The sequence below is a fragment of the Pseudovirgaria hyperparasitica genome, assembly GCF_010093815.1.
Source record: "Pseudovirgaria hyperparasitica strain CBS 121739 unplaced genomic scaffold EJ05scaffold_7, whole genome shotgun sequence".
NCBI classification, from domain to species: domain Eukaryota; kingdom Fungi; phylum Ascomycota; class Dothideomycetes; order Acrospermales; family Acrospermaceae; genus Pseudovirgaria; species Pseudovirgaria hyperparasitica.
The window spans coordinates 1,482,108-1,497,277 of NW_022985555.1; the positions used below are offsets into that span (position 1 = coordinate 1,482,108).

A 15,170-nucleotide genomic window follows, 5' to 3' on the forward strand; every position below is an offset into this window, starting at 1 on the left:
GGGGGGGCAAAGCAGGCAAAGCAGGGCCGTGTGAACACGGAAACAGTGGTTAAAAAGTGAGCTGGAGAATGGAGAATGGAGATGGGAGATAAGGAGGGGGATAAATTAGATAAGAGAGAGAGAGTCAAAACGACAGAAGTACGACAACGGGGGGACGTAACCAATGTAAAAAGTATTATCCTTCTAGAATTAATACGACCTAGATGTCACCCCTATACCACCATCTCCAATCATGATTGATTCCACGTCGTATATCGCCGCAGCGTGGAATGTCGTAGCGTCGTAGCATCGTATATCGCATATCGCATATCGCACATCGCACATCGCACACCGTATCATCCCGCATCCATACCCTATCCAGTAACCTCCACCGCGCCCACCCTCTCCACATCCAGCGTTTGCGTATATATATATATATATATACACACAAATATATATACAAATATCTCGGAATCTCAACAAAGCTTTCCCCCGCGATATCGGGAATACCAGGATACCCACCCCCCTGGTCTCGACACGGCTGTTTGGGGGGCGTCCTGGGCTGTATGGAGCATGGTGATGGTGGTGGTGGTGGTGGTGGTGGCGGTGATGAAGGGTTGAAAAACCATCTAGCAAGATCCATTTCCGAGAACCATGAATGACCGAAAAAAGATCCCTAGCCGGCTAGCTAGCTAGCTAGCCAAGGGGGGAGACGGGAGCCCAGGCAGGGCGCGGCGACGGACTCAGCAGACGCCGCGCCCCAAAGAGTGTGGATTGATGGTCTTGTGGGCTGGCTGCGTTTGCTCTAGATGGGAGACTGGATCTCGTGTGGAAGGGGATAGGGTTGTGGATTTGGGAGGGGGGTGTATGTTCGATGGTGAGGTCTGGGATAGTGTGAGGTCTAACTAGCGCGCGATCGAGGTTGATACGCTGTTTACTGTGCGTGGGTGTTGAGCTTACTGTTGGACATTCCAGAATCCAGGCATGCAAGAAGCATCCATCCAAGTCTCTATCCAAGTCTCTATCCACTCCCACAATCCCACATTCCCCGTTCGAACACAACTACCCCACAATCCCCGTTCGAAAACAATTTACCTACCCCACAATCCTCGTTCGACAACAACTACCCAACACGCAGCCCCCGAGCATGGTTGCCCTTGTATTAACGCCCAATAACCGGTAATATATACTCTATTCGAGAGATACATGATCAAGAATGAGCTCGACCATGTGGTGTTTATCACCAGTGGACGCGTCATATACCAGGCTTGTTTGTTGTGTGACGTGACTTGTGTTGCTGGGATTGGTGGTGTTGGTGGGTGGAGCTGTGTGGTTTGTGTATGGCTTCGGGCTTGAGGGGGTGGTTATATGCATTTGACGAAGATGTACATCAGGACTTGCTATCGGCTGTGCCGTCTTTGAGTAGGTTCACGCAGGTCCCATCCGTTAGCTCCAGGTCCAGGGAGGTCCAGGTCCAGGTCCAGGTACAGGTCCAGCTTTAGTAGAAAGCATCAACACCACATTGCACATTGCACGTCGACCATATACCACGCGAATGAAAATACATACACACACCACCAATTACAGCCCTATTCTCACCCCACATCACGCAAGATATCCTAGAATGCTTAGTATCTACTCTATCAAGGCTGTATATATGTTACGCTATTTCATACCATGCTATATGTATATCACGACTCCAGGTCCGTTTTATGCATGTATATACCTCGCGCCAGCAATGTAGATTATGGTAAAGTAGAACAGATGACGACACGACAACACGACAATACGATTTGATACGACACGGCACGGCACAAAGGCGCAGTGTAATAGTAGCCGATAATAAACACTATTCACTTATATCCCATTACCCGACGTGCGTGTGTGTGTAACACAGCACAGCAGCACACAACACAACAATTCATATCCTCTCCACGGGACGGTGAAAGCAAGCGCACGCTGCACAACACCACAACCCTCCACCTATTTCCTATCCAAGATTTTGTATCTTGCATTTTATATTCTTACTTCTCCTTTCCTGTATTCTCCCTTTACATACTCTTCCTGATTCCTCATTCCCATTCCATAACCCCTGTCTATTTTCTTGTTATCTCCAATCCATACGTCTCACTCACTCCAACATTCCCATCCCCACCAACCTATCCATCCACCCTCGCACTCATCCCAGCTCTTTCCCTCGCTCTTTCACAAACACCCATAGCTCGCAACATAGCTCAGCCCACCCCAGCCCGACCGCCCGTCCGTCCGGACATACCCCACCTCAAAAGTCCGCACGCCCCGTCCAATCCGTACGTCCAATCCCAATCCATCCGCACACCTGCATCGGCTCCCCGCAGCAGTAGCAACACCTACCCTGGCAGCCAGCCAGCCAGCCAAATCAAACGAACCAAATCAAACGAACCAAATCAAACGAAACGAAAGAAAGATAACGCAAGGAGCGAAAAAGGGCCTTGGCAATATTTCTTTTGTATTCCCCCGATATTGGCGGGCATAACCCCCTAGACAACTGCAAGGCTGGGGGAATTTATTTTATTCTATTTAAGTAGGCTGGCACAGCTGCTCGTGTGGAGGTTTTTTCTGTGATTTTTTTCGAGTTTGTGAATTTGTGAGAGAGGATTTTTGGGAATATCTGAAGTGTGAGTACTAACTTATTTCTTCCTGGAGGGTATTGGTATATTTACTGCTTTTAATTTGCATTGCTTTGGATTGTCAGTCAGTCAGGGTGCTGTGCTGATGTTAGGATATAGGGAACAGCCATATCTATACCCATCCCATCCCAAGCAGCACACACACACACGTTCACACACAAACACAAACACACACAGCCCTCCGTACGCGACGGAGAACGATGCTCTGGCAACACCCAGCCAGCATGACGAGCACAACGCAAACCACCACCACCACCAACAACGCAAACGACCAGCCCGGCAAGCTAGGAATCAGCATTGACGACCTGCTCGGCCTCCAGGCAGCCTGCTTCGAATGGGCAGACAGCTACGATGCCAAAGACTGGGAGCGTCTGAGCCGCTGCATTGCACCGACGCTGCGCGTAAGTCCTCCCTTCCTTCCCCCCTTCCCATCCATCCATCTCTCCCTGCCTACAACACGACACAAGAAGAAACATCCTAAACCCCCACCCAAAACCCCAGATCGACTACCGCTCCTTCCTCAACAAACTCTGGCCCGCCATGCCCGCCGCAGAATTCATCGCCATGGCCTCCTCGCCCACCGTGCTCGGCGACCCGCTCCTCCGCACACAGCACTTCATCGGCGGCACGCGCTGGGAGCGCGTCTCGGCCACCGAGGCAATCGGCTACCACCAACTGCGCGTCCCGCACCAGAAATACACGGATGCAACGCTCAAGACGGTGGCGGTCAAGGGCCACGCGCACAGTCATAATACGCATTGGTATAGGAAGGTGGAGGGCGAGTGGAAGTTTGCGGGGCTGAATCCGGAGATTCGCTGGTTTGAGTATGATTTTGATAGGGTTTTTGAGGGGGGGAGGGAGGCTTTTGGGGAGGAGGGGGAGAAGAAGGGGGAGATGGAGAGGGAGTTGGTGGGGCGGGTTAGTGGGGTGCCGGTGGGGATTGGGGGGGAGAAGGGGGAGGAGGATGCGTTGGATGTGTTGTTGGCGGAGGTCAAGGGGATTGGTGGTGGTGGTGGTGAGGAGGGAGTGAAGCGCAAGGCTGTGTCTGAGGGGAAGGATGGTGGTGCTGCCGTGGAGGTCAAGGCGCTTGGGCAGGGCGTCTATGCATCGTGAGCAGGGAAGGAGAGAAACGGTTCGAGTCGAGGGTGAGGTTGAGAAAGAGAGAGACGGGATCTCGACAGGATTGATTTCCAATGTAATGTAGGCAGAAGTGCTTTTATCGCCGACGTCCACGTGACGCGTATATAAATAATACCTAGCACGAAGTCACGAGAACAAGTTTACCTGCCTACTAAGTAATCACCTTCCCAGCCTGACAACCAAGGCACCAACCCCCAACCCCCAACCAAGAACGCACGACGCACGCTGCAGGAGCCCTCACCCGGCCAGTTGTTGTCATGGCAGTCAGTACATAGTACATACATGCCTAGAGTGACGCTCCACAACCCGCCAAGACAAAAACCCGGAAATTCGACCTCCTGCAGCAAAAAAGTCTGCACAGGCAGCAGATGGCAGATGCAGAGATGCGCCGCCCCCGGCTGCTGCAGGAGTGTGCATTTTGCATTTTGCACTGCTTGGTTAGTTAGTACCTACCTACCTATGTATGTATGTATGTATGTATGCATGGAATGATGGAAGGATGATGCGTGTGCCTGCCTGTCCATGACCTGTGCTGTGCTTTGCGGCCCTGATGATTACAATTGTGATTGAGGTGATTAGATGGATAGCTAGGTAGAAAGGGGGGGGTTTTGCTGCAGACGCGCGGGCAGGCGATTTGGAATGATGCAGATCTGGATTGCGGTCTGCTTGATGCATGGTCTGGGTATGCTGTGTGATGTGTATGCGATATGCTGTATGATGTTATTCTTCCATGTCCTTTGTTGACTAGCTGCTGCTGCTGCTGCTGCTGCTGTTGTCCTACGTCCTACGTCCTAATTAAGTCCTACATCCATCGACGTCCTGCCATGACGACAAAGATGCAGACGACATGGACCTAGCGTGGTGTAGTGTTTAATTCCCCTTTGGATATTATCTACAAAGCATCTACCAGCCTACGCACGCTTTTCGCAAGCTTCGCCAACTCTGCACCCTCGCACGGCCGGCCGTGCTGAGTTAAGTGTCTGTCTGTTTGACCTCGCGGGCGGGCCAGTCAGCACATGTGGCCAACGCTCCTGGCTTCCGTAGTTAGTAGTTGTACAGTAGTAGCAGTCAGAGGGTTAAGAAGGTAAAAAAGCTAGGATGCTGGGAGATGTTGACTGGCCAATGATGGTGCAAGGTTGAGGGGAGAGGATGGACGAGCAGTGTTGGTGCGGCCAGGAAGGTCCCTGTACAGTATGTGAAAGACTGAAAATCGATCTGGGCATTGCATTCGAGAAGGTCACGTAATAGTTGTGAGGGAACTAGGTTAATTACTACAGTAGAAGTCAAGCTAGGAAGGCAGGAAAGCAGGAACGTAGAGCAGGGGATAAGAAGTGAAAAAGGGCACGGCATAATGCACAAACACCGTCAGTGAACGACGTAAGATGTGCGTTTGACGGAGCTATTAATATCTCTCTCTCTCTGTCTGTGTTCCCACACCCCTGGCCTAAAAAAACATTTCATGACAAGGGGAAGGTAAAGTTAGATGATGGACAGGTGGTGTGCACGATGAGGTGGTGGTGTGGTGCCGCGGTGGTGGCGGCGGCGGAGGATTAAAGTTATTTACACAGGAGGCCCGAAAGACGCAGGGCAAAGAAGGGAACGTGCGTGGCATCCCATCCATCCATCCCATGTGCGCGGACCTGGGCAAAGGAGAGAAAGAGGAAGAAGAAGATGGCCATGTGCATGTGGGAGGGGGGGGCGTGCAGCAGTTTCAGGTACCATCATCCTGTTCCATTTTATTTCCAGTCCAATCGAGATTTGCTTAGTGTCTTGTCTGCCTGCCTGCTTGTGTGCATCTGTCGTTTGCTGTTCTTCACAGTCGCTGTCATGACATGCCAAACGTCAGCCAGCTGCCAGCGCATGTCGGTTAATTAGTTAGTGAATCATGACAGCACCGCAAGACAAGACAGGAGAAGGCGTCGGAAAAGGGAGCAAAAGGCGGGGCTAAACGTGGCCAATGACGGCGACGGCGAAGAAGAGGTGGAATTGTGTGCATGAGACGGGGGGCATCACGAGGGAGTGAAGATCTGTTCGAGAAGAAGCTTGGAAGGGCGGGTGTAGGATTAGGAGATGCAGGGCTTTCTTTGGGGTTGCGCTGGTGGCGTGCTGATGCGGATTTGCTGAATCTGAAGCTGGAGCTTGATGGTGATGTTTGATGATGCTGGTGCCGAAGCCGGCGAACGATGCAGGGGCGACGTCAGCCAATCAGACGTGCTGTTTGAGGTGTCTCACTAGACATGTTCTGCAGGCCTAGTGATGAGTCAGTAACTTATATGCCAACCTAGCTGGCCGTGGCTGTGGCTGTATCATTGACGATGGGCATCCATATCGGATCAAGTCAACAACCTCAACCACCACAACCACCACAACCATCAATATTCACTGAACCACTCCACGCCATTCCGGCCTCTTCAGCCGGGTTCCGTACTGAGGGACATATCGACAGTATCTTGTTGCTTGAGCAATGGCGCCGCAGCTCTCCGGCTACCTGAGCGTGTCACAACATCTTCATTACGCAGCCTACCCTGCTAATTAAAATACTAGCCACCTTACGGGCCTGCACGGAGACTAAGATGGGGTAAAGCGCGGCAGACAAACATGTCTCTCTCTCTCTCTCTCTGTTTCTCTGCCCTCTACTGCCTTTTTGCTTCATTCTCTCTAGACTCTTTCGCTCAAGCCTTCTTGGGTCCGATGAGTTGATTGTCAATCCGGTGCTAATGTAATGTCAATGCTAATGCTAGTCTAGCCAACTCAAGGGACCTTTTTTCATGCTGCATATTCCCCTCGTTTCGTGTCTGGGGTGTGTGCATCTCATATCTTGTTTCTCGTCTGGGAATAGCTCTCTGTTCACCTGGATGAGGTTCTGTTTGTCACTTTCTAGTTCCATGTATGCGTGTCTGTGGCGTGTTGTAAGTTTGTCTTGTGCTGTTGATTTATGTTCACGTCGATGATGTCGATGATGATGACGATGATGGATGTTGCTGTCGGTTCTGCTGATTCCGTGTGTGATGATGGTGGTAGTGGTGGTGGAGGGCTTCCGTGGATGTTCCATCACTGTACCATACAGCCAGACTAACCAGCCAAACTAACCAACTAGACAGCCAAAACAAGCCCGAGCCCGCGCGACTGTGTTAAGGTTCTTGTTCTATTCCAGCGTCCAACGTGTGCAGCCTCCCAGCCTGTTGCCCCTCCCCTCCCTCCTCCACAGTCCACCGTCCACTCTTCACACAGTCCACACACAGTCCACACACAGTCCACACACACACAAACCACAATCTTTTCACTCATCCGTATCCATCCATCCATCCTACTTCTTCCACTCTCCTCCCGCTCTCTCTCTCTCTCTCTCTCTCTTCTTCTTCTTCTTCTTCTCCTCTGCCGTCTCTGCCTCTTTGCATCGTTTTCCCGTATCACTCCTCTCTCTCCCTTTTCGTTCGATTTGAGTTTACTCCTTCGTGCGCTTCTTGACTTTGCTGCTGCCAGGGATTCGCTTTCATCAGCCATTTCTGCATCATCTTTGGAGGCTCTGCTTCTTTATCGGTAAGTCGACTTCAACCCACTCACCCTCCACTACACTACACTACCCGCACACACCCCTCCCCACAAATTCACTTGCTGCTCATAACTGCGATTCTCTTCATCCTATCATCACTGTGCTCGCAACACATGTCCACACACACACTCTCTCTCGCTCTCTACCGTCTGGTACCACGCGCGCGACCATTCTCCACGCTTATATCAGATTTCGTCATCACTTTCTGCGCTTCTCGCGCTTCATGCGCCTGACTCTTGCGCCTCGACCACTACCGCCCTACCATCCTGCGCCTATGTCAATTCTCCAACTCGACCTTTGCGCTTCTTTCTCACCTCCATCAATCCTCCTCCCTTGACCCTCGCTGTCGTGCCACCTTCGCTCTCGTCACACCAACCTTCTCTCTTCTACATCTGCTAACCTCTCTCTCTCTCTACACTTCAGACCGCGACGCTTGTTCTGCTGTCTCAATCGCACTTTCCTAAGACCCATTCGTTACTTGGATTACGCGCTCCAACTGCAGTTTGAGATACCCCCCAAGTCTGAAAGCGGTTCTCCTCTTCAGCTAGGCCTGTCAACACTTTTCAAGCCGACGGTCCTTCTCCATCCCATAAAGCGTGTAATCGCGGGCATCTTGGACAGCTTTCTTCGGCAAACTACGCTTCTTGGTCTACTCAGCCGTACCAATCAAGTCCTGTCTACGCGGTATGTCCTCACCTCCTGTCTATTTTTTTTTGGTGTTGCACACTCCCGCTAATCGTCTTTTCTGCAGATCTCCAGAGCTTCGCGTAATACCAATCCACATCCTTAGCAACGAGTCCACGCACATTTCTACATACAATATATAAACATGAGTGCCTTTCCAAACTACGAGGGCTTCCAGGGCCAGCAGCCTCCCCAGGACGGTGGTGCGCCTGGTGCTACTGGCGGTCAACAACAAGACCAACAGATGGGTCAACCCATTGAGAATGCTGCCGGCCAGTTCCAAGGCGGCAACATGGGTCCTCCTAATGCCGGTCCTAGCGCTGAGCAGGGCGACGGCTCCAAGACCACTCTCTGGTAGGTCAATCATGACAATGACCTCATAACTCGGACTTGCATACAACTGGAAGAAGATGAAGAAGAAGAAATCAGCACTAACTGGTGTACATCAGGATGGGAGAGCTTGAGCCTTGGATTGACGAAGGCTTTATCCGCAGTGTCTGGTATAACATGGGTGAAACAGTCAACGTCAAGATGATTCGCGACAAGTTCTCTGGGTGAGTCGCGTCCCGCTTTTCTTCAGGATATAACCAGCTTACACTGACAGTGACAGCAACAACGCTGGCTACTGCTTCATCGACTTCGCCTCCTCCCAAGCTGCAGCAAAGGCTCTCGGTCTGAATGGCCAGCTCATGCCCAACACCAACCGTCCTTTCAAGCTCAACTGGGCCTCTGGTGGTGGCTTGACGGACCGCAAGTATGTCGTCTTCCTACAAAAAGCACTTGACCCAACCAATCAAAAATGCTGACCTATAAACTTCCAGTCGCGATGATCGTGGCCCTGAGTATTCCATCTTTGTTGGTGATCTCGGCCCCGAAGTCAACGAGTACGTTCTGGTCTCGCTCTTCCAAGGCAAATATACCACTGTCAAGTCTGCCAAGATCATGTCCGATCCCATCAGCGGTCTCTCGCGTGGCTACGGCTTCGTCCGCTTCGGTGACGAAACCGATCAGCAGCGCGCCCTCACCGAGATGCAAGGCGTCTACTGTGGTAACCGCCCAATGAGAATCTCCACGGCCACGCCCAAGAACAAGAACGGCGGTCCCGGCGGTCCTGGCATGGGTATGCCCCAAGGTGGCCCAGGTCCTATGGGCATGTACGGCATGCAACAAGGTCCCCCGATGAGTGCTGGCTTCTACGGTCAGCCTCAGCAGCCCATGAACCAGTTCACTGATCCAAACAACACCACCGTCTTTGTTGGCGGCCTCTCCGGATACGTCACTGAAGATGAACTGCGCTCCTTCTTCCAGGGCTTCGGAGAGATCACCTATGTCAAGATCCCCCCCGGCAAGGGCTGTGGTTTCGTTCAGTTCGTCCAGCGCCACGCTGCCGAGATGGCCATCAACCAGATGCAAGGCTATCCCATTGGTAACTCGCGCGTCCGTCTGAGCTGGGGTCGCAGCCAGAACAACTCTGGCCCAGCCGGTACTCCATACCGTCCCGCGCCCCCACCGCCAGTCTTCCCCAACATGGGCATGCCTCCCTCGCACCCATACGGCAACTTTGCGCCAATGAAGGTAAGCCCGCACGACCACAACTTCAACGGCCATCAGCACCAACTAAACGACTACCAGTAATCTCCCTTTTGTTCCATCATGTTGACGGAGTTGCGACCTTGAGCGATCATTTCGAGGGTTTTCCCATAATCTTACGGCTTCATCGGAGTTCGAACTTGACCTTGCATGGCAACGTAATGACTATTCCCTGAAGTGACGGCTCGACACGACACGATACATTTGCGGTGGTTCTTCAAAAAAGTTGATCTCCTTCTTTTCCTCCCCCTTTTCTTCGCAAACCAGTCTTTCCCTGCACCACGATTTCCCCCTCTCTTTTTCTTTCCTTTTTACACAACACTTAGCGTGGGCGGCCTAGAGAAAACCTTCCACCTTCACACACAACCCTTGTACAACACTGGCTCAGCTGGAAATCGCTACTGGTTCCTTTTGTTTTTGTTGTAAAGCGCGTTCTGCTAGAGGCTACCGAGTTCCCCCTTCGGTACGTGCCTAGGTGGCTGGTCTTTGTCTGAGTGCATTGGGCCGACCAAGATGTGGTGGATGAGGGAAACTTTCGAACTGCAGACAGTTTCCAAAACACCACCAGCGTGAGGACTTCTGCTATGGACGTATTTCTGGTTCGGGCCCTCTACCTCTCCCGTCGCGACGCGAGTATACTAGCAACAATTTGGGCGATCCGACGCATCTATGACCTTGACCCATCCGCCTCGACTCATGGAGAGTTTGAATGTCTGTGTGGGTTTATGGGAGGTGAATCGGACGTCAATCTTGGGGACTTGGGGGACGGTTTGGCTAAACCATACAGGACCTCTTGAGCCAGCCTTGATGGCTCTTATTCTATTAGGTATCTTGCCCTCGGCAGGTTGGCTATGACCCGGACCAGTTTGTTCTCAATGCGAAGCGATCAATTTGCATGTTTTAGCGCTGCGTGCATGTCTGCGTGCGTATACCTGCCTGCGAGTCTGCGTGCCTGCCTGCGTTGGCTACCTGCTCTTCTTGCTGTCCTGCCTGCCCTGTCCCGCCTGTCCTGCCTTGCCTTGTCGTATCTTGCCTTGTCGTATCAAGTCTTGTCGTATCTTGCCTTGTCGTATCAAGTCTTGTCGTATCAAGCTTGCCGTACCGTATCTTTCCATATCTTGTCCTGCCCTACCCTGCTCTGCCTTGTCCTGCCTCGTATTCTCGTACTCTCCTGCTCCTTTCGCCGCCCTTTTTCTCTCTCATAAGTCCTTCTCTCTCATAAGTCCTGCATCCTTCCAACTCGTCTCGTCTCGCCTCGTAGTCCAATTCTCTCTCTCCTCACGCCCCCGCACTTACACACACCAACACGTTTCTTTAGGTCTTTTTTTTTTGGTGGTTGGGGAAAGAAAGGCATTTGTTTCCCTTGCCGGTCTTATCTTGCCTTACCTTACCTTTTTTTTTTAAAAAAAACCTATTTCGGCATTTTTGTGACAATTTCTGTCTTTTATGTTTGTCTTTGTCATTGTCGTCTATTTTTAATGTGTGTTATGTGTTTTATTATATTATATATATATTTTTTTATATATCTGTTTTGTTTTATTATCATTAATTATTATTCGTGCGTTTTCGCACTTTTTCTTCTTCTTCTTCTTCTTCTCTCTTATATTATTATTATTGAATTTTATTTTTTATTTTTTTGTGGGGTGGTATCGTTTGGTTTTCTTTCTTCTTCTTCTTCTTCTTCTTCTTTTGTGTGTTATCGTTGATTGACTATATATATATACTTGGAATCGTTCATTGGCTATACTTGAATCGATATCCCTCTGTCTCTCTCTCTCTCTCCTTCTCCTCTTTTACACGAATCCAAGTCTTTTTTAAAAGTATATATAAAATTTCAGTCAAATCAAAAAGTTCCCATCCAGTTTCTCCATCTCAGGGAAGCAATGAATAATAGTTCAGTCAAGTCAAGTCAAGCCCAAGTCCCATCCACCCCATTCCAGTCCAAGTCCCCATCCAGCCCAACCCAAGTCCAGTCCAGTCCAGTCTAGTCTCAATTTTTTGTGTCGAAGCAAAATCAAAGTTCAAAAAATCATTCAATCCAAGTCTTCTAGTCCACATCAAAGTCTCGTCCCATCCATTCCCAAGTCTCGCCCACTCACAGTTACATTCAGTCACTCCATACCAAAATCAAAACATCAAAACATCAAAAGATCAAAACATAAGCCAAAAGTCCAGAATCAAAAGTCAAGCTAAAAGAGCTAGAATACCACTCCACCATACCACTGCCAAAACCCGCTTGGCATGTGGTATCATGTGGCGTAGTATACATATACCTAATATTAGATCAATAAACTAATAAATGTAGTCGCTCGCAATACACAAGTCATAAAAACCGAAACTACTTTTTCCTCACCCTCCCTTTCTTCCCAAGACATGCATGCTCCCATCTATTCTCGCATGGATATACATGCCCCTCCTTCGCAGAAATGCACGACATAAAACTAGAAGCCTTCTCTTTTCCCTCCTCCCTCAGGCCCGCCCTTAGGCCCGCCCCTAGGCCGCCCTACATACCCGCGAGCGCCCTCCAAACACCAACCCCAACGCCAATGCCAACCGCACCCACAAGACAGACAACCACAAAGATAATCCAGCCCCTGCCCACACACTCACCCGCCCTGACAATCCACTCCTTCTGCCCTCTGCCCCTTTCCCTGCCATCAACCCTCAACTGCGCCTCTACACTGAACCGCCTCCATCCAACCTTGTCCTCTTTCCGAGTCGCACTCGCCACCCATTCGCGAAACGGGCTCTGCACACTCCTCTTCCCCGGCTTCGCGACTGGCGCCGGAGCCGTCAATTCAACCTCATCGAACTCCTCGCCGGCGCCAAATGCCTGTTTCTCGGGATCGTGGGTGCGGTGGAGGGACGGGGGCGGTTGGATGCGGAGCGAGCTTTTTGAGAGGGGCTTGAGAAGCGCGGCGCTTACGTTTAGGAGATCTCTGGTGTCGCCGTAGCTTGCAGACGGGGAGGAGATGTCTGTGGGACCGGGCAGAGTGAGAGGAGTGGTGAGCGTGCGTTCGATACGAAATCGGGCGGGGATGGGTGGGAGCGGCACCGAGGGGCCGGCGTAGCGATCGAGGATGGATGACGTGTCATGGAAGGCGTCGGCGTTGGTGCTTGTGGTGTCGCTGGGGAGAGGGAATGGCGAGGACGGGAATTTGAAGTCCTTGAGCGCGTTGCGCTCAGCAGTCGTGGCACGGTCAAGAGGGGCCTTTGAAGCTGCAGCCGTCGAGGCCTGACGTGATGGCGACTTTGGAGGTATTGGAGGTTTGACACTGCCAGTCTCGTCTATAACTGGTTGTCCTTTGGCCTGCGCCCGTTTTTGCTTACCAAGGTCGTCTTCGGCAATCTCGTCATCGGATTCGTCTTTGAAAACCGAAACATCTAAGCTATTATGTGGGTTCAGAAGATCGAATGACACGCCATCGTAGTGAACCTGAACTATCGAAGGCCTGCTCGAGGAGATGGAAGATGTAGTGCGAGCATCGTCTGGTCGAGGCAGACGTTTGCGCGAGTGAAAAGATGCAGATGTTTGTCTACTTGACCTCGCATAGAGCCCGTAGAAGCTGTCAAAGTCCCCTTGGATGGTTGTTGACTGGTGGCTATCAAAGCGCCCGTGCGACGTCCACCCTGATTTGGGCGATGTCGATTTAGTTGATGAAGATGCAAGGTAAGATGATAAGGAGTATGCCGGTGGATCAGGCCACCGGAAGTCTTCATCTCCTGACGCGCTGGATGTTCGAAAATCCGAAAATCGGCTCTGTAACGGTCCGTCGTAAGGCTTCAAGGCTTGCGCACTTCTAGTCCGCGGGATTGGAGACACTGAAAGAAAAGACGAATCTTGCGTCAAGTTGGGTTGACTACGCGAGAATTCAGGTTTGCTTGCATCGATTCTCGTGGTCGCAGCGGGTGACTTGGGCCCTCTAGGCATCGCTTCGACTGGAGGCAAGATGGGAGCAAGCCTCGACTTTGGTGATTGTGGTTTGATGTCTACTATCTTAGGTTTTATAGGCTGTAGTATGGGGTAGCGATCGCTCAAATCTCTCCTGTGTCTCAGCACATGTTCCAGGGAGCCCGAAGGCTTACGAGCGTGGGTCTGTTTTTGTGGCGTGGGTGAGTGCTGGTCCCTCTCAGTAGGCGGAAAGACAAAGGATGAATTGTCACCAGTGTCTGGCACCTTTAGTTGGTAAGACGTTCTGGGATTTGATTTGTCTCCGTCCACCCCATTATATGAGAAGGGACTATGGCGAGGATGGCCATTTTGATAGTTCAATCTCCGTGGAAGTTGAAGAAATTCCCTTCGTTCGTCCAGGCTGGGTTGCTGGTTCAATGGCCTCTCACGGTCTGCGAATGCGAAAGCTGGCTGGAGGGCATTTGCTCCAACAGACTGTGCGAGGCCAGATAAGGTACATGGTGCAAACGATGGACTGGCAAAAAGATCCACATCGCTGTACGGAACGTACCGTTCACGATTTTCTGCTTGTGGATCCCCACGAGATATTGGATTGGCGAAAGAGCGTGTATTTCCAGGCGCTGATTGACTGGGTAGTGGGGGAAAATGTTCATGAATGTGAAATGAAGATGATGGAACCGATCGAGTATGATCGGCGAAAGTAGTATAGAGGTTTGACTCCATAGTCGGTACATTCTCCTTGTCGAAATCTGCGGTGCTAGAAAATGGATCTTGGCTTGATGCGATATTTTGAGTAGATAGGTTGGCATAAGGCTCCGCAGTCCGGAATGACAACGATGAGATCGATGGAGATAGGTCTGGCATGGGTATGGTGTTGAATCGCGAATCACCAATATCTCGTAGAGGCCGCTCCGATGGTAAATGTGAAATGTTCGGTGTATGATAGCGTGACGGGGCTAGATGCTCGAATTCAGGAATGATAGGGGCATGCGGCAATCTCTCTCCAAGACGGCTTGGAGCCTTCTTTAGCTGTCCCTGACCTGCTTTCTTTCGTAATTTCTGCTCCCGCTCGTATGGCACGGCATTCTGCTTTGCGTGATGCTGAATCACGGTGACAAACATCGGCCGAGGATTTGATGGTGGTCTATCCGGATTGAGTTGAGGCGTACCAGGCTTGCGTTTCAAGCTTGGTCCATTGGTGTATTGCAAAATGTCTGGAGAACGCTGCTGCTTGCGGTATTCATGTAAAGATAGCGTATTAATTGGTATACTCGTCGGAGTAGTGGCCTGTGAATGATGAGGCGTCAAAGCCGAAGTGCCTGCCGGTGGATCGAAGACCGAGATATTGATAGGTGGTGTGGAAGCCATAGTGGACGACTTGTCCCCTCCGCGAATCTTCAACATGAGGGCTAAAATAGCCCGTGCTTTGAACTATCCAAGTATTCAAGCTCTACCAAAACAGATGCAACAGCGTCAGAGGGAATCTCCTCGACTGGTGTGTAGTGCACACAGGTCACCAGTACGCATAACTACCGGCCTATCCCAAAAAGCTGATGTTGATCTGAATGAGAGTAAGTCGTAGCAAGTGTGTTGGCGATGCTGATACCGAGAGAATCACGCTTTTCAAGCTTCGAAAACGTAG

The 15,170-nt window shown here is 51.0% G+C and overlaps 3 protein-coding genes across 3 annotated transcripts; 2 read left to right on the forward strand and 1 right to left on the reverse strand.

The window, feature by feature from the left end:
- Window positions 1–2,536: 2,536 nt before the first annotated feature.
- On the forward strand, window positions 2,537–3,935 carry EJ05DRAFT_364425 (uncharacterized protein). Its single transcript, XM_033741102.1, has 3 exons — window positions 2,537–2,636; window positions 2,755–3,049; window positions 3,150–3,935. Exons 2-3 carry the CDS (start codon window positions 2,849–2,851, stop codon window positions 3,759–3,761), a joined length of 813 nt encoding a protein of 270 aa, XP_033601248.1. The 5' UTR covers window positions 2,537–2,636; window positions 2,755–2,848; the 3' UTR covers window positions 3,762–3,935.
- Window positions 3,936–8,222: 4,287 nt separating this feature from the next.
- Window positions 8,223–10,050, forward strand: EJ05DRAFT_364626 (RNA-binding domain-containing protein). Its single transcript, XM_033741104.1, has 3 exons — window positions 8,223–8,579; window positions 8,630–8,779; window positions 8,847–10,050. The coding sequence occupies exons 1-3, from the start codon at window positions 8,476–8,478 to the stop codon at window positions 9,658–9,660; spliced, it is 1,068 nt and encodes a 355-aa protein (XP_033601249.1). The 5' UTR covers window positions 8,223–8,475; the 3' UTR covers window positions 9,661–10,050.
- Window positions 10,051–11,349: 1,299 nt separating this feature from the next.
- On the reverse strand, window positions 11,350–14,896 carry EJ05DRAFT_485881 (uncharacterized protein; the record flags this gene model as incomplete). Its single annotated transcript, XM_033745487.1, has 3 exons — window positions 11,350–11,424; window positions 11,836–11,888; window positions 12,127–14,896. The coding sequence occupies 3 exons, from the start codon at window positions 14,894–14,896 to the stop codon at window positions 11,350–11,352; spliced, it is 2,898 nt and encodes a 965-aa protein (XP_033601250.1).
- Between the last annotated feature and the right edge of the window lie 274 nt (window positions 14,897–15,170).